The 18,876-nt window shown below is 38.8% G+C and overlaps 1 protein-coding gene across 1 annotated transcript in view; it reads right to left on the bottom strand.

Moving 5' to 3' along the window:
* The window catches only part of GARS1 (glycyl-tRNA synthetase 1), a 44,903-nt gene extending 26,407 nt beyond the window's left edge, over nucleotides 1-18,496 (bottom strand). The window contains exons 1-6 of the mRNA XM_042921441.1: nucleotides 18,203-18,496; nucleotides 6,984-7,085; nucleotides 6,136-6,238; nucleotides 4,945-5,086; nucleotides 3,612-3,700; nucleotides 2,639-2,715 (exon numbers count right to left, since the gene is read on the bottom strand). Coding sequence (XP_042777375.1) covers nucleotides 2,639-2,715; nucleotides 3,612-3,700; nucleotides 4,945-5,086; nucleotides 6,136-6,238; nucleotides 6,984-7,085; nucleotides 18,203-18,424 — 735 coding nt within the window. The 5' untranslated portion in view covers nucleotides 18,425-18,496. The remainder of the gene's footprint in view (nucleotides 1-2,638; nucleotides 2,716-3,611; nucleotides 3,701-4,944; nucleotides 5,087-6,135; nucleotides 6,239-6,983; nucleotides 7,086-18,202) is intronic.
* Nucleotides 18,497-18,876: the final 380 nt, after the last annotated feature.

Genomic DNA, 18,876 nt, shown 5'->3' with positions numbered 1-18,876 from the left:
AGGCTCTGGAGTCAGAAAACGCTAGATAAACTGCCCAACTCTACCACTAATGGGTTGTGTGACTTAAAAGTAAGTTCTTACCTAACCTCTCAGAGCCTCATTTTGCTTCTCTGTGAAACAGGAAAACAGAACCTACTTCACTATGAAGGGCTACTATGAATATTAACTATGTAGGGGCACCTGGGTGGCTCAGTCAGTTAAGTGTCTAACTCTTGATTTCGGCTCAGGTCATGATCTTGTGGTTCGTGAGTTCAAGCCCCGTGTCAGACTCTGTGCTGACAGTGTGGAGCCTGCTTGGGATTTCCTCTCTCTCCCTCTCTCTCCTTCTCTGCCCCTCCCCTCCTTGTGCTCTCTCTCTCTCAAAATAAATAAACTTAAAAAAAAAAAAAAGATTATGTAAAGTACTCAGCACAGGGCCTGGCACATAGCATACATTATACTACTTACTAAGTGTCTTGACAAAGATATCTGATCGGGCCTCTAGATCTGACTACCAAATTACAAGAAATATGGAAATGGAGGAACATGTAAAATATCACTAAAATGATACAGTCAGCCAAATCCAGATAGTAGGAAACACTAAGGAACAAATGATTCAACTTTAAAAAATAATTTTTTAGGGGCGCCTGGGTGGCTCAGTCGGTTGAGCATCCAACTTCAGCTCAGATAATGATCTCGCAGTTTGAGTTTGAGCCCTGCATCAGGCTCTCTACTGTCATTGTGGAGCCCGCTTTGGATCCTCTGTCCCCCCCTCTCTCTGCAAATCTCCCGCTCATGCTCTCTCTCTCTCTCAAAAATAAATATACATTTAAAAATATATTACCAATTTTTTTTTATGGAAGTTAAAAAATGACTTTAAAAACTGGTACATTCAGAAATAGGTCAGCAAAAATGGATACAGAAGAAAAACAATTAATTCTGAGCTACTGGATCCACATAACAGGAATAAAGCTCATCCTAACTCAGAGGGTGAATCGGTGCTTTTAAAGAAGCTATCGTGCTTCATACAGCTGAAAAGGAATCAAAGGCACTAACAGGTGGAGAAAATATTATTACTCACTCAAGTAAACAGATGGGCCTTTGGCTGTGAATCCACCAGGGCCATTTCTGAGTACCAGACCACAGTCCCCAACTTTTCACTGAACATTACATTGACAGCTTGTATGTGTATCTGATATGGCAAATCAAAAAACAGACTGCTCTCCCAAGACCATGCATATGAGATGAAACAGAGTCAGATTTCAAACCATAAATTATGACTTAACAAATCAGCTAATTACTTCCTGGTCTGACACTTGACTCGGAAATGAATGAAACTGCTAAGATCAAAGATACATACTCACAAAAACTTAGTAGGTCTAACATACTAAATGGGAAACAGTAATTTAGGGGTAATTAGAAGTGCTTTTCATTTCTTCTTTCTATTAAAGGTCATGCCTTTGGAAAAGGAAATGAGAAATGAATGTGTAACTACGACTGTCAAAACTCAAGAAATGATTTACTAAACCATGAACAACAATACTAAAGTAATGAGCTTTAAGCAAAGGATAAAATATACCTCACAAGGACTAAAATCAATTGGCAGATTAGTCAACAGCCAAATTGAGATTTTCTTTCAATTTAAACGAGGAAGGAAAAAATTTCTCTACCGTTAGAAAGCTAGATATCACAGCGAAAAATCAGCATATTTGTAGAAAATAAGGCAACAGTGGAAAAGTATCTAATAAATTCGCATGAGTAAAAAGCAAAGAGGTAGGGATTCCTACATTCAGCCTCACATATATATATACCAATATAAAGAAAAGATGTATAAATATAGCAGTGGGGTGTGTGTGTGTGTGTGTGTGTGTGTGTGTGTGTGTATTTTTACCCAAGGAAGTACATAAAATTTAAGAGGTAAGCTTTGATGGACCTCATGATCAAACATGGTGTTGGAGAAATGTACTTTGCTTAAATGAATACACGACATGAGAAATCAGCAACATATGTACATGGGCATGTGCATATTCCTGGGGCAAAGAGGTGCAGTTTTCATAATATTCTTAAAGTGATCTGTGACCCAAAAGGAGGATAAGAACTATTTCTGATATAGAAGGTATTCCTGCACTTGGTACAAGAATCGATTATCTCTATGGTCTCTTTTGTCTTCCCTAAACTTAGCCAACTTAAATAGAAATTATGAAACTTTTAGTCTATAGGGAAAGCAGGGGCCTGCTCACTGGGTTTTAACAATAACAGCATGGAGTCAGGGACGGTGCAACCACAAGTAGATCAAGTGGCTGATGAGACAGTGCTCATGAAGGTATCTTCCCCAAAATCTCTACAGCAAGACTGAACAACATTCATCTTCAGCCACTCGTCTGGTTTTTGCTATTGAATGCAGAAAACTGGTTTCGAAGGAGACAGAACAAATTTCATGCCTATTTACACTGAATTGCTAGTTTGAGCTAACATAAAGTATTAGCCACAGAAGGCAGCGAAAGAAGAAAATAAAAATGCAAAGAGAGACAGAAGGTAAACTCTACTTCTTTACAATTGTGGCCAGGGTCAGCGCAATGTGAAATTCAACAGTCACCAAACACTGAAAGAAAGACAGCACCTTCCTGAGTTACTGTGATAACATCTCTAAAGTACTCACCTGAGCCAAGACACTTTCCATCTCTGATTTCTTCTCAGCAGAGCACTTCTTATCAGACATCAATTTCTGTAAATGAGCTACAAGAACAGTGTTGGTACATGTCAATTTCAATCAATGGGAAAAAGGAAAATGCACTTTGAGATTCAGCGCTCAAGTGGTAAGAAAATGAATCCAAGGATAGTGTTCTTACTTTATATAAACTCCATGGTTGATTTTACAGGGAGAACCATAACACTGTCCTGATTCTTTTGCAGGACTTAGAGTTTCTACTTATCATGTATAAAAACTTCTTGTTAAATAAGGGACTGGATCCATACAGGCATACCTCAGATATATTGTGGGTTCGGTTCCAAACCACAATATAACAAATATTGTAATAAAGCAAGTCAAATGAATGTTTTGGTTTCCCAGTACATATAAAAGTTATGTCTGCATCATACTGTACTCTGTTAAATATGCAACAGCATTATATCTAAAAAAGTACATACCTTATTTAAAAATATTTTATTGCTAAAATGCTATCATTTGAGCTCTCAGAAAGTCCTAATCACTGATCACCATAACAAATACAATAATTATGAAAAAGTTTAAAATATTCCAAGAATTACCAAAATGTGACAAAGTGAGCAAAAGCAGTTGGAAAAACAGTGCTGACAGACTTGCCTGATACAGGGTTGCCACAAACCTTCCATTTGCAAAAAAATGCAGTATCTGCCAAGCACAATAAGGTGGAATGCAATAAAGAGAGGTATGCCTGTATACGTAAGATCTGCGTGCTTTAATCTTTGTATGTTATGCCCCCCAATTTTTTTTTATGTTGAATTTTTATTTAAATTGTAGTTAACATATATGGTAAAATTGGTTTTAGATGCACCAACAAATTTTTAAGAGAAAAAATATGAGAAAAGTTTAATCTAAACCCTTTGTTTTGATGAATTCAACCTGGAAGAATATCTGAGATGAAAAACCATACCTTTTAACAGATGGTCAGCGCGAAAACACTCTCCATTTTTTACATCTTTCACCATGAAGTCAGCAAATTTATCTACGTGGCCAGAGGTCCTAAGTTAACAAATGCCAAGCCAATCTGTCACTTTCATACAAATTAAAACATAGACTTTACCTTATAAGACAATCTTCCTGCTATATGGAGTATATTAAGCTTATATCTATACATCTGAGGTGGAAGCTCCCGTATGTATATAATGATGTATCCATGGTAGATAATAATGTATGCCGAGAACATTCTTCTTCAAATATATCCTCACCCTTTCCCTAAGTTCTTTCTTCCCATAGGGAAAAGACATCAACTAGATTATACTTTTCCACAAGTTGCCATAAAGCATGTGCTACTTTGCAGAATCAATTAATCCATGCCTACCCCATTATTAACGATCTAAGCAAAGGCCGAAACCATAGGGAATGTAACTAGGCAAGAATTCATGATACTCAGCATGGATCCTGAATCTTAAGGAAAGAGTTTTCTGCCACTGAAACCTGAATGGACACTGGTATTACCTGTTACACAGTTCCTATTAGTGGAGCAAACGGCTAAAGGACAGGTTAGATCCAGGTTAGATCTTTTAGATCCATCACCAGTTTTTTTCTTTTAATTGGCTGAAATTATTGAGAGAGCCCAAAGGATGCAAACAGTGAAAATTAACTCTTTACCAGGCAACATGAAATGAAGTGATGAGATACAAAATGGTAAGAATTCTTCTTTCTGTTTTATATTCAAGCAATCCTGCCCTGCTTTCAACAATGTTAGTAGGGATAATCTAAATTTCTGCACTAAAACTTCAACACAAATAGCAGTATTCAATTCTAAATGCATACACACCTTTGCCCAAAACTTCTAAAAACTCAGAGTAAGGAAATAATCATATATATTTGCAAAAATCCATCTATCAGATGTTCAGCAGACTCAAAAATGAGGAACAATTTAAATGCCTACAATATGGCACTAACTAAATAAATTATGGCACATCCACAAGAGAATACTATGCTGTCATTAAAAACGCTTTAGAAGAACATTTAACGATGTAAGTAAATGTTCACCTACGTTACATGAAAAAAGCAGTGTGCTGCTGATGTTGATGTATATACAGAGACTTCCAGAGAAAGAACACAGTAAGAATATATACAGTAATTTTAACTTGGCTGTCTATGGACATTAGGTATGTATTTTCTTTGTTTGTCTTTATTTTCCAGATTTTTATAGTGAATATGGGTAGTTTTTGTAATCAGGAGAAGTTACTTAAATATGCATTATTAAAGAATTTCAGCCCCCCAAGTAGAGATCTTACTTTAAAACTGGTTCGGGAGTAAGCATGGTACAATCAATCTCTAGGATCTGCTCCTCTTGGATAAAGTGCTGCCTCCAGGTCTGAATAATATTGTTCTTCAAAGCACATCCAACTGGCCCAAAATCATACAGACCACTAACGCCTATAAAATATGAATGAGTAAAACGTGGACTTGTCACTCTAAGCAAACTTGTCACTCTAAGCAAATGAAAGCAAAAAGACACGAGAAACTGTAAGACTTCACACACTCCCTAAAAAGGTATTAAAGTCAGCAATTCGAATCCCTCAATACTGAAGAGTCTTACTTCCAGCTAGCCAACAGATGTAACATTTAAAAGCTCATACTCCATTTATTATATTCACACATTAAGAGTTCCAAGTAGGTTTAGAAAAAAACTAAAAGCAAATGATGTTCCTCCATATATGAGAAACAGAATGAAAAAGCAGATTACAGTTTTGTGCCATAGATATAACTTGCTGCGGCAACTGGTAAAATGACCTAATATTTTAGCACCCAATTCTCTAAATTATTCTTGGGTATATGAGCCACTATACTTAATCTTGAGTATATGAGCCACTATATTTAAACCTTAAGAAGTTAAACATTTAGAGATCTGCTTAGCCAAACCTGAATCAAGTTTCAGTGGCAAAGTACTAAAAGTCTAATCCTACTGCAATGATCTCCACTAACTGAAAAATACCACTACACATTTAATCAGTAATTATATTTGCCTACAGATAGGCAGATAGGCAAATATAATTATAGAGATTTATCTACATACCTGTGAAGAACGCTTTCTCTTGGCAGTTGCCATAAAGAATAATCTGGGGGACCCTGGCTTATCACCGCCCTTGTGTGGAGGTGCACAGTACAGCCGGCCAATGTTACAATGGCGCTCGAGTGCTCCAAAGAAGAGTCTATCTGATAGGTACATGGACATATTAAGTGCTTAATACCTGGGCCCCTACCAATTCCCTACATCCTAATGGAAAAAAGCAGTCTTTAAGAATAAGTAGGGTGGAAAGACATAAACAGATTTTACACCAATGGCCAACTTTAAAGGAACAAAAGCAAAATATCCTGTTTTACGTGACTTGATACAATTAGGTATCAATTGAAAAGTCATGTTTTTGATTTAAGCACATATTAAAACCACCAACAACATAACTGCTCTATCATTAATCCCCTACCTCCATAAATAGCAAAAGCTTGATCGTAGAAAAATCTCCTCTTCAGGGTATCTTCCATTTTTGCTCTGTCTACAATGTCATCTTTGGGCTGTAATGCTAGCTCCTGTAAGGGATTTTTAAATAGAAAACGTGTGACTGGAGGGGTGAGTGGAAATATGAATTTATATATGTGAATTCAGTTGATTCCTCAACAAAATTCAATATAAAATTTATCAGACAAGATTTTGATACCTTTAAAAAATAGAAACCTTAGGGTTTTTCCCCCCTTTGAGTTACAGAAAAGGTACCTTTACTTAATTATTTAGCAAAGTATATGATCATTTCCAAGATTGCAAGACTAAGCTTACTTATTAGATGCAGATACTGATAAGCAATGTCTGAATTTTTAGTGGATGACAGTAGTAAGATCATGAATTAGAATTCCACACGATTTCAGTTTGGTGATGGGAGATTTATTGTTTGAAAGATTTGGGAGCAAGTATTAGATGGATATACCTTTTCCTTAAAAGAAAAAATTTAACACAAAACCACTATTTACAGGCATGGAAGAATTCATAAAGAAGAGTGAGCACAATGCCTTCTAGGGAAATTCACGGAGCATACTGAGTCTAGCATTTGGGGGAGGGGGAGGTCAGAAGTCAGGGAGGCTTCATAGAAAAGGTGACATTTTGAGATGCAATTTGAAAGGATGAGAAGTCTGCTGGGTAGTGGGGGAGGAGAAGGCATTCTGGATAAATAGAGATAAAGCAAATGATACTTGTTCAGACACTCTTCTAGGTCTTTCCCACCCTGACAGATTAACAATCCTAGACCAATTTACGTTCCTATTTTAGGATCCCAAGACTCACCTTTGCTTCCAGGACCCTCTTCCGTGCTTTGAGCTCTGCTACGGCTTTGTCTACATCTACTTGGGGTGCTTTATCTTCTTTCAGTTTTCGTACAAGATCTCCCTGGCCAACAAAGAGAATGTATAGTCAGGACTGGTTTCAGAAGTCAAGAAAAGTTTTGAATGTGTTTTTAAGCATGCCTTTTAAAAAGCATCTGTGTAAGAATAAGGCAATTCAAATGTTTATTACGTGAGAGGTCATAAATAACTGAAGGTCTGTGCCCTCAGCAAAACACACAAACCCAGATTACTATACAAATAACTATGTTCTAAGGGGATAAGTACTAGTGTGCTTTCTTTTTCCTTTTGGGAGAGGGGACAAATGGAAAAGGAGGAGGGAAAAGCATTGATAAAAAGTATGAAAGAACAGGTTAGTACTGAGAACACGAAGAGCCAATAAATCAACCACCCTCCCCTTGAATCTCTCCCCTATTTACAAAAAACAGACTATATTGCTTTCCCACCTACTTCTCTGGCCATTTCTTTTTTTTTTTTTTAAGTTTATTTATTTTATTTTTGAGAGAGAAAGAAAGAGATAGCGTGAGTTGGGGAGGGGCAGAGAGAGAGGGAAAGAGAGAGAATCCCAAGCAGGCTCCACATCGTCAGCACAGAGCCAGACACAGGGCTGAAATCCAAGAACCATAAGATCATGACCTGAGCCAAAGTCAGAAGCCTAACCGACTGAGCCACCCAGACACCCCATTTCTTCTGGGTCACTACTGACTCATATTCCTCTGCCCTTTTCTATTTTTTTAAACTTTTTTGTTTTTTTTTAATTATTGAGAGAGAGAGAGAGAGAGGGAGAGACAGAGCATAAATGGGGGAGGGGCAGAGAGAGAGGGAGACACAGAATCTGAAGCAGGCTCCAGGCTCTGAGCTGTCACCACAGAGCCGGATGTGGGGCTCAAACTCAAACTGCGAGATCATGACCAGAGCCAAAGTCGGACGTTTAACTGACTGAGCCACCCAGGCATCCGCCGCCTCTGCCCTTTTCTTAATTGTTAGAATTTTTCCTCACTAATTTCTCTAGAATATCTTGTTCACTTCCAACAACCTACCACCTGTACACTGATCCCAACACTTAGGGTAATGTGGTGGAGATAGTAATCTGAGAAAGCACAAAAACATTACTTACATGGTCTGGGAAACTTCAAGCTGAGAAATTAAAGTTGTCAACTTGACAGAGCCTTTGGGTTTCCAGCAGAAGTAACTGCTCTCTAGACCTTCCACATAGGCTTTTTAGGATTTTCACAGATCAAGGTCACCAAAATAATAAGCACTCAGCTCAAAATTTAAAAACCCATGAGGAAACAAGCCACCATAGATGAGACTCAGCAGAAATGACAACAGAATTAGAGCCTCCAAAGTATTAGAAAGATCAAATACACTTTGTAAACGCTTAAGACGGTTTTAAAAAAAATAATGAAAGGAGTCAAAAACATGAGCAATAAATAAGAGACTATCAAAAACCATCAGGAAACCTGAAAAAGAACCACACAGGTTCAGGTCCCATGAGATGACAGGGGGAGAGGGTGAGGACTGGGGAAAATGAGTGAAGAGGAGTGGGAGACACAGGCTTCTAGTTATGGAATGAGTAAGTCATGAGGATAAAAGGTACAGCACAGAGAATATAGTCAATGATACCGTAATAGTGTTGTATGGTGACAGGTGGTAGTTATTCTTGTGGTGAGCACAGCATAATGTATAAACCTGTCAAATCACTATGTTGTACACCTATGTAACACGGTGTGTCAGATATACTTCAATATAAACAATAAAAAAGGGGAAAAAAGAACCACATCGATCATCTAGAAATGAATCACTGAAATTAAAAACTCAATGGACATGTTAAATAGCAGATCAGAGTAGAAGAGAAAATTAGTGACTTAAGAGTATAGACCTAAATAAATTATCCATGGGTAATCCATGGAATGGAGCAGCGAGACAAAGAGTTAAAAATATAAACAGGGTAATGAGACACAGAAAAAAAGAGAGTCTAACGTTTATCCAGCCAGAATTCTCAAAGAAAGTAAAGAAAATCTGTAAGAGGTTCCATTTGAAAAGATAATGACTATGAATTTTTCTATAATTGCTCAAAGACAGGAATTCTCAGATTTAGGAAGCACAATGAAATTCAAACGACATGCAAAACAAAAATCCACATCTAGACAAGTCTGTAAAATATGGTACTTATGAGGGATTAAAGATGTGGATTTTTCATCCCTGATCAGGTAACCGTGAAACCTTGAACAAGCTGAAACCTCTTTGAGCTCGTTTCCTCAACTATAAAATCAGGATGATAATACCTCACTGAATTGCTATAAAGAGCAAATGAAACAATTTAAGTAGAATATTTTCAACAGTACCTAACAAACATCAGACACACAAAAACTGATAGCTGTTATCATGCTATAAAACACCCAAACTTGGTTGTGGCTGAGTTATTTTCAAATACTTCAAACAGAACTTGTTTATGACTGAATTATTATTGTTCTCTGTCCTAAACTTGTTCCTTCTCCTATGTATTGCTATTTGTTAACAACATCTACCACTTTCCAAACAAGAAACATCAAGTTATCCTTCTTTACCTCCAATATGTGGTCAGTTTCAAATTTCAGTCTACACTCCCCCTTTCACACCTCACAAACTAGATTGCTAGAAGAGATGACCAGTTTGGTTCTCATCCAAAGGTGTCTGTACTGAGATACACTCACCCCAAACCACCCTAATTCATGTCATTTCTCTCCCACCTTTGTAAACTTCTCACAAACACATAGCATTCTTAGTTTGGTGACTGCTCCTACCCCCATGCTTCCAATAATGTTCATCCACTTATCCAAAAGCATCTTCCTTCATTTAATGAAATTCATTTCGCAAATACTCCAGCATTACAATAGTTCCCCCTCTTGACGCTGTTTCAACTACAGGGTGAGTTTTCTATCCCAGCCCTTTGATCCTCAGAGGCTGGAAATGGGATCATGTCTTCCTTACTCCTCTCTGCACTTTCAAACTGATTTCTCTTTCCTCCTTCTAAAACACAAGCTCCTTTGAAGTGCCCATCATTACCCTTTCCTCTTGTTGCTGACATCTTCTAAGCTCCCACTTCCCTCTTTCAGTGACAGTTTCCCTCTCTGCAATTCACTCTACTTTAGAATGTCCTGGTCAGGAGGTGACAAAGATGTTTATAATTACCTGAACCTAGAACCTAACTCTGCTTACATATAATAAGAAGTATTCTCCCAGTTTTAACATCCACTGAGTTTTCCAGGAATGCCAGGAAAATATAATTTAAAAGAAGACTATATAAACTATATACTGTTTTGTTGACAATTTTACAAAGAGTTATTATTTGAAACAAACAACAACATGTAACCAATGGCAATTTTGTCGTGGTATCTGAGCCACCAACAGGATACACCTTTATCAATGTGTATCCATTACAATCACACTCACTGTAAATCCATGTACAGGTATAAGCATTCGCTTACTTCTGCATAACTTCCAGTGGATTCATACCCAAGAATTTACACAATGAAATACACGTTATTTTAGGGGCACCTGGGTGGCTCAATCGGTTAAGCATCCGACTCTCGATTTTGGCCCAGGTCATGACCCCACGATTCGTGGGACTGAGCTCCAAATAGGGCTCTGAGCTGACAGCACAGAGCCTGCTTGGGATTCTCTCTCCCCCTACCTCTCTGGCCCTCCCCAGGACGCCGCATGCTCTCTCAACATAAACATTTAAAAAAAAGAAATTCAAATTATTTTATTATAAATTATTTCTTTGTATTACACTTAAAACATAATGTGTACACATACTTTAATTAGATTTTATAGATATTTTCTATGAATTTCATTATCAGATCGTAACGGGGGATTCCAAAATATCTGGTGTAAAAAGGGACACTGGGTGTGAAAGTTGAGAGCCACTGAATTAGTTATTCCTCTTATTTTATCATATGCAAATGAGTCTGGTGTGATTATACACTAGCAGTCTTTATACCGTTGTACTGGCCTCTCCAGCTAAAGCAACATCCTCAGTCATCTTCTAACTTTAGCTTCTTCATTTCACTTACAATAACTGAAGTCACCCTATCAATCCAGTGCCTTACTTATTTACACACAGTATAAAGTAGCCCCTTTTAAGATGGGAATTCTGGCATGTCAATTCTGGCACTCAAATATTTGTTGGTTGATATCACAAACTAAACCTAGCACAGTACAAAGCACTTAGTATTCAGTCAGTATCTACTGACTTATTCTTTACTCAGTGGTTCTTTTCCTTTCCTCTACCTACCAAGAGCACCTATCTCATAAATGTTCACTAACAGTGCTTTTTGATGAGGATAAGAACTCTGTGAAAACCTTTGTTTTGAAAAGAGGTTGGCAAATGGTGGTTCTTCATGAGTGACTGAATAAGTAAGCAAGTAGTTCTTCTGAATATCTATCCCCTACATGTCACGTATTAGCACTCCCACATATTTCATACACTTTTTCTTTTGGAGCTTCTCATAGAACACTAGCAAGCAAGGCCACACGTAAAGGTAGAGACAGGAAGAATTTAAAATAAATTCCCTTGAAGCACTTTTTTTTTGGTCTTTTAAGGTTCAGGCATAGAATACATACATCAAAGAAAGTGCAGCTATTAAAAAGAAGCAGTATGTGAGTGAGGATTCCCACACTGGGTTAGTCATCTGTAAAATGCGGTGAAGAAGGGAAATAATCATGTTTATTCTGAATAATAGAATAATTAAACCGTGATTTATAATGATCCAATCCTGAAAACAAAAGAACTGGAGGTGATCTAAACATGGAATGAAGGTACTTAAGAAGGCCTAACTTCTAACTATTTTTCTTCCTTCTTTGTTCCCCAATCGATTATATTTTGGGTTGTGCTTCCATGCATGTTATGTGTGTACTGAATGAAACTGACATGAAATATCATCAACATCTCTAAATTATCCTTGAGAAGCTTAGTTCCTGGGTAAATTCCTACCATTAAGACATGTATTAATAACTAAAAGCCTCTGATTATAAAGCAGGGTAGCTATTAGATGAGAAATCATTCCAAGGGATCTTAATGGATCCTTCATATATATCATGGTGCATATTCAGTTGGCCAAGAAAAACCAACAAGAAAACATTTCCTGGCCTTGTAAGATGCTGCCTTTACACATACGTGGGTTGAGTTCATCTCAGATTCCCAAGTGTATTATAATCCTTGACAAAAACTTCATAAACTTTTCACTTGCCCTTTGGATTAAGCAAGAGCTTTAATGTACACTCACAGTCCAGAAAAATCAGGGCAGAGAAAAATCCAGGGCTCTTAACCCTAAGACTTCTTACTGCTACCAAGATGAGAATTTCACCTGTATCTTCCCCATCACAGCAAAAGAAAATGTGAAATACTGAAACACAAGTAATGTTATTCACATGTCTATTCCCACCATTAGACATGTAAGAGGTTCAGACAGTAAATTATTATTAAAGACCTCCCAAGTAAGCACTAAAAAGGTTCCTCTATCATCCTATCTCACCAAATTCAGAAGACATCAATCCTCTTGTAAAGGTGCAAAATGTTACCAAGCTGGCAACCCCAAGAAAATGTGAGCTCCATGCCAGCAATGGTTTGTTTGGTAACACTAGTGCTCTAATAAGCCACAATCCTTTCAGAACAATACTTAACATTTACCAAGAGTATACTATGCACTGTGGGCAGCATTCTGAGCCCTTTACATTCCCCTAACGCATCAGTTTTACACCTTCTTGGTCTTAGAACCCCTTTCTACTGTTAAAAATTACTAAAATAAATAAATAAATAAATAAATAAATAAATAAATAAATAAATAAATAAATAAATAAATAAATATTAAAAAAAATTACTGAGGATCCCAGGGTGCCTGGGTGACACAGTCGGTTAAGCAACCAGTTCTTGGTTTCAGCTCAAGTCACCATCTCACAGTTCATGAGTTCGAGCCCTACATCGGGTTCTGCACTGATAGTGCAGAGCCTGCTTGTGATTCTCATTCTCTCTCTCTCTCTCTCTCCCCACCCCCCTCACAAAATAAATCAATAAACTTAAAAAAAAAAAATACTGAGGATCCCAAACAGCTTTTGTTATTGTGGGTTATTTCTACCTATTTGTGCTATATTAGAAATTAAAATGCATGATGGGCTAAATGGGTGATGGGCATTAAGGAGGGCACTTGTTGGGATGAGCACTGGGTGTTACATGGAAGTGAATCACTAAATTCTACTCCTAAAACCATTATTACGCTACATGTTAACTAACTTGGATTTAAATAAAATTAAAAAAAAAAAAAGTCAAAAACTGAGCGGGGCTCGATTCAAAAAAAAAAAATTTAAATGCAAATTTTAAAATATTTATTAATTCTTTTAAAGTAAAAATAAAAGCTCAATATGTGCTAACGTGAATAAAAATAACATTTTTGTAAAAACGACTATTTGCCAAAACAGTGACAGTTTTGTAATTTTGCAAATCCCTTAATTTCTAGCTTAACAGAAGACAGTTAGATGTGTGTATCTGCCTATTTTGCAAAATAACATTTTAATGGTAAAGTATACAAAGAATATCATAAGGGAGAATTTTAAAAGTCTTTTCAAATAATTGTGAATATTCTTCTTTAGACTATGCCAAAATTCTGACAAGTCGTAGTTTCTTAAAGGTTAGTAGCAATGTGGAATTGGAAACTATAACAAGGAACTTTTTATACTCTGTTACATTAAATTCATTGATGTATCTTAGACTCTGAATAAATCTCTTACCAATATTTGATTCCATAACAACATGTATTGGTCATTTGAAAAATGTTAACCGAGTTATGTAGATCTTCTAAATACTGACCTGTTTATCACACTGTATCAAAACAAGTACACTTGTTAATATCACCACTCATCTCATCAGAAAAGTCTGTCAAGCTTATGCAGCAGGTAAGTTTTCCAAAACTCTAAAATTAACCGAAAACCTGATCTTATTATTGGCTACATATACCATCAGTTGTTTCCTTGAAATGACAGACTCACGTCACTCATTTTCCAGAAAATGAATGCTCAAACTGAATTTTACAAATAGTGTTCTGTGAAAATAAGCAGATAGGTCAGCTTGCAACTCAATCACACGAGTGTTCTTCCTGAGACAATCATCATATTTCAGTATGCTTTATGTGTATTTCCCATTTTGTCATACAGAACATTAAGAAGATGTACGAACAAAGGCCTGGATTTAATAAAATTAATAATTTTTACTGCTCCATCAAGGACACTCTAAAGCAAAACTGACTTTTTTTTTTTTTTTTAACTGTCAGAGTATGACAGACAATAGGACTTGGTTTGGTGTCCTCATTTGATTAGCAGTAAGGGCAGGCAGTTATATTCACCACTGCTTTTGCATTTTCAGTGCAAATTAACAACACAGTAAAAAACGAAAATAACATCTCAGTTTTATTATGAAACTGACTTTGACCTTAAGGACCACCAAGGGTTTGCAGACCAGAGAACCACTGCCATAGAGCAATAGTTCTCAAACAAGACACTCCAAGACAGAGGTTTTTCCAACACACAGTAAAAAGGAAAAAAAAATTAAAAGGGACAATGCATTAGATCTTTTTTTCAAACCTAAACCTATTAAATATAAAAAATAAATATTAATTAACAAATAATAAATATAAAAGGCTGCTTAAAAACGGGGATACAGAGAAAGGGGAACCCTCTTGCACTGCTGGTGGGAATGCAAACTGGTGCAGCCACTCTAGAGAACAGTATGGAGGTTCCTCAAAAAACTAAAAATAGAACTACCCTACAATCCAGCAATTGCACTATTAGGTATTTACCCAAAGGATACAAAAATACAGATTTGAAGGGGTACATGCACCCCCATGTTTATAGCAGCATTATCAACAATAGCCAAACTATGGAGAGAGCCCAAATGTCCACCAACTGAAGAATGGATACAGATGTAGTATATATACACAATGGGATACTACTCAGCCATCAAAAAGAACAAAATCTTGCTATCTGCAACGTGGATGGAACTAGAGTGTATTATGCTAAGCTAAATAAGTCAATCAGAAAAAGACAAATATATGATTTCACTCATATGTGGAATTTCAGATATAAAACAGATGAACATACGGGGAGGGGGGTAAAGAATAAAGGGAAACAAACTACAAGAGACTCTTAATAAAGAAAACACTGAGGGTTGAGGGAGGGACATGGGTGGGAGATGGGCTAGATGGGTGATGGGTGAGGGGTAACTAAGAGCACCTGTTGTGATGACACTGGGTGTTGTATGTAAGGGATGAATCACTGAATTCTACTTCTGAAACCAATATTGCACTGTATATTAACTAACTAAAATATTAAAAACAAATAAATAATTAAATTTTTAAAATGGGGTGCCTGACTCTGTTGGTAGATCATATGACTTTTGATCTCCAGGTTGTGAGTTCGAGCCCCACCCTGGGTATAGAGATTACTTAAAAAATAAAGCCTTAAAAAAAAAAAAAAAAAAAAAAAAGACTGTTCTTTGAGTTATAATGTGCTTTTCTGTATTAAAATATACTTTTTTTTATAAAATGAAAGGGGAAAGCAGATGGTAGTCTGAGGATTATACGAATTTTTTAATTACTCTTATTTGGCAAAAGGAAGGTTGGCCATACTGTGCTTATACCCACCTTTTTTTAAAACTCAATTGCCCTGGGCTGCCTGGCTGGCTCAGCTCAGGGAGCATGTGAATTTGAGCCCAAAATTGGGAGTAGAGATTACTAAAAATAATAATAAAAATTTTAAAAACTTCAACTGCCTTAGGGTGCCCTTGATCAAACAACTAATGCGTTTTCTAGATACTCTGAAGCCCTCCAACAAGTTCCATAACTAAGTCTCCAGGAAATGACTAAGAATATGCCATGGGAAAATACATTTCAGTCAATCAACAAATGAAAAAGCAGCAGCATCCACGTAGTCTGGCAGATTAGCAAATTTATATAAACCACATGACGGGCACCTGGGTGGCTCCGTCGGCTAAGCGTCCGACTTCACCTCAGGTCAAGATCTCAAAGACAGGTCATGATCTCACCGTCTGTGAGTTTAAGCCCCGCGGCGGGTTCTGTGCTGATAGCTCAGAGCCTGGAGCCTGCTTTGGATTCTGTGTCTCCTTCTCTCTCTGCCCCTCCCCTCCCCCACTTGCGCTCGGTCTCTATCAAAAAATAAATTTTTTCAAAAATTAAAAAAAAAAACAAAAAACACATGCCACTAACAAGACCAGTTGTTAAGTGCCTTAAAAATCCCACTCCAAGAATGTCTTCAACTGCACAAACTTCCCAATGGAAGTATGTCAAATGGACAGATGTGATAGTGTCTCATCTCCTCATAAGCAAAAAAAAAAAAAAAAAAGGCTTTAAGTAAGTGACCTTTAAATTCCCTTCCAGCTGACACTGGAATCTGTGTGATTCAAAGTTCCAGGTAGCTAACTGATACATGTGTGGTCCTAGAGAAATGGAAAAAGAACTCGAACTGACAGCAACTAACTTACATCTTCAGAAAAAAATCTTAAAGTCCCAAAAACAAAAACACAAAACAAAACAAAAAACCCCAAGCTAACATAAACAATACACTAATGGTAATTGCATCGGAAAGTTGTTCCAAGGTCAAAGTTGACTTCTGTTACACTAGTCCCATAGTCTTACTACACATGGATAATCTGCACAGCAGTTTCAGGCAAACGTGGCAGAGGGAGGGGTTTGGGGGTGTGTTTTCCCAAATTAGATGTATTCTCCTTCTTCAAGTAAAAGATATGGAAAAAAAATTGTGAGTTACAGGAAAGACAAAGGAACCACACCTAATTTATTTAGGTAGGGTGGGTGGAGGGAGACGGAGAATAAGCATACACAGCCTTCTGACCCCAAGAATAAGAAGAAATTAAGCCTATAGTGAAATTTCAAAACAAAATACTATTGAATCAGTCACTCTCAAACTAGAGAGAAGCAGACATTACAAAGTGGCAAAATTTGCTGAATTTTTGGCAACTGTGCCCCAATGAATTATTTCCGAGAGAGAGAGAGGGTTCCACCCTCCGTAGCTAAGGGAAGTTATTGCATCAGGCACCCGTGCAGGAGAAACCTATTTGGTATTTACTCCTAGGTCATCAATTCTGGGGTCCTATTCCAAGCTTTTGGCTCTGCCTGACTTGATGGAGGAATCCACTTGAACTAATCTTTTCCTTGTCCTTTCTAAATTCTAATATTCATGCAGTACCCTAGGAAAAGAAGGCCTGTATTAAATTACCAAGCACTCCAGTCCATGAAACTTCCCTCCTTTCCGCAAAATCAAATTTCAGTGTTCCATACAGAGGATGGCTGACTTCACCCAGGAACCCAACAATATTTACAGTTTCCCAGGTTTACGATCTGAAAGCTCACTCACTCCAAATAGTCTAAAAGACTATTAGGAACCCAGAGAAGATGACAGGAGCGAAGGACGATGAGCTAAGGATGATGAACTCACATCATGATTAGAAAAAGAAGTTCAACACCTCCTCACATCCACGCTTCAACTTTTTTATTTTTTATCAGCCGATCATTCGGCAAAACCAAGCACTAAATGAAGGAAGGTGTCAAGGAGGAAACATTGTTCAAAGCATCCTGAAGATTTACAAAAAAAAAAAAAGAGTCCGGTCTTAAGACAAAACAGACAGCTTCTCCTCTGACCGGGAAAGAACTGGGAACCTCACCACCCGGGTGGCACAAAGAACACCGCAGAGATTGGAAAACTGAAGTTGAGGTTATTGAGCTAGGCCAGGAGAAGTACCAAAGGTCACAGATCCCAGCCCCATGGGAGAGAGGAAAGGCGCAGACATTAACAAGGATTGGGAAAGGAGAGCAGATCGCGAGGAGACGGACTCAGCATGTCGAAGGGGATCCGAGGGAGTCACCCAAGGAGAGGCTAGGACGCGTGTCCACGACACGGAAGGTGGCCGACGCACGCGGGGACTTCAGTCCGAATCGGGGGAGACGAGGAAGATGCCAGGAAACCAAGGGCTTCCAGCGGATGAAGGAGAGGAGCAACCCGCGAGGTGGACGGGTGCCCGAGGAGGACAGAGGATGACGCGGAGCAGACCAGAGGGAGAAGAGCCCGGGGCCGAGAGGAGACGCAGAATGCCGGTACCTGCTGGCGCACTGCGAGCCTGAGAGGGGCGAGCACCTCCTCAGCCCCGGTACCGTCCATGCTGCTCCGGGAGGCTGCGGCGGGGAATGAGGTCTGGGCGCGGGCGGGCGTGCTGAGGCGCCGGCAGGGCCGGAGCAGAGGCTGGGCCGGGAGCCGGGACGGCAGCGACAGCAGCAGCACGGCGCGAGCGGCTCTAAGCAGCGCTGGGCGCAGAGAGGGCATGAGCCGGCGGGCCTGGGCGGTCCGGGGCGGGCGGCGGCGGAAGCGGCGCGCGCGGCCCGGCCCGGAGCATGATGAAATCGCCGCGTAAACGCCGCGGCGCGCGCGCAGCCGCACATTCCCCAACCCCGCGACGCCGCGCCGGGTGGGTGACCGCCAGCAGATTCGACACAGAACCCGCAATCCTTCGGAGCCTGGAGAGGGCTCGCTTCACCTCCGGCGCCTGGGAGGGCTGCGGGATCTCAGGTAACACCCCGCCAACAGACTTGCACAAAGATGCGTCAGGCCACCCCCCAATAGAGTGGACAGTCCAAGACGCAGACGCATCCGAGACCTGCAGACAGAGACGCCCGAGGACCTTCAAAGCATAGGCTTTGGGCACTGCACTGGGGCTCACCCACGGGAATACACAGTTCTGTTTGTGTTCTTGCGCTCCCAGTGCCTTAAAGGTTCAT

This window comes from Panthera leo, chromosome A2, assembly GCF_018350215.1.
Source record: "Panthera leo isolate Ple1 chromosome A2, P.leo_Ple1_pat1.1, whole genome shotgun sequence".
NCBI classification, from domain to species: Eukaryota; Metazoa; Chordata; class Mammalia; order Carnivora; family Felidae; genus Panthera; species Panthera leo.
The sequence above is the reverse complement of the archived record's forward strand: the minus strand, read 5'-3'. Positions and strand labels throughout refer to the sequence as shown.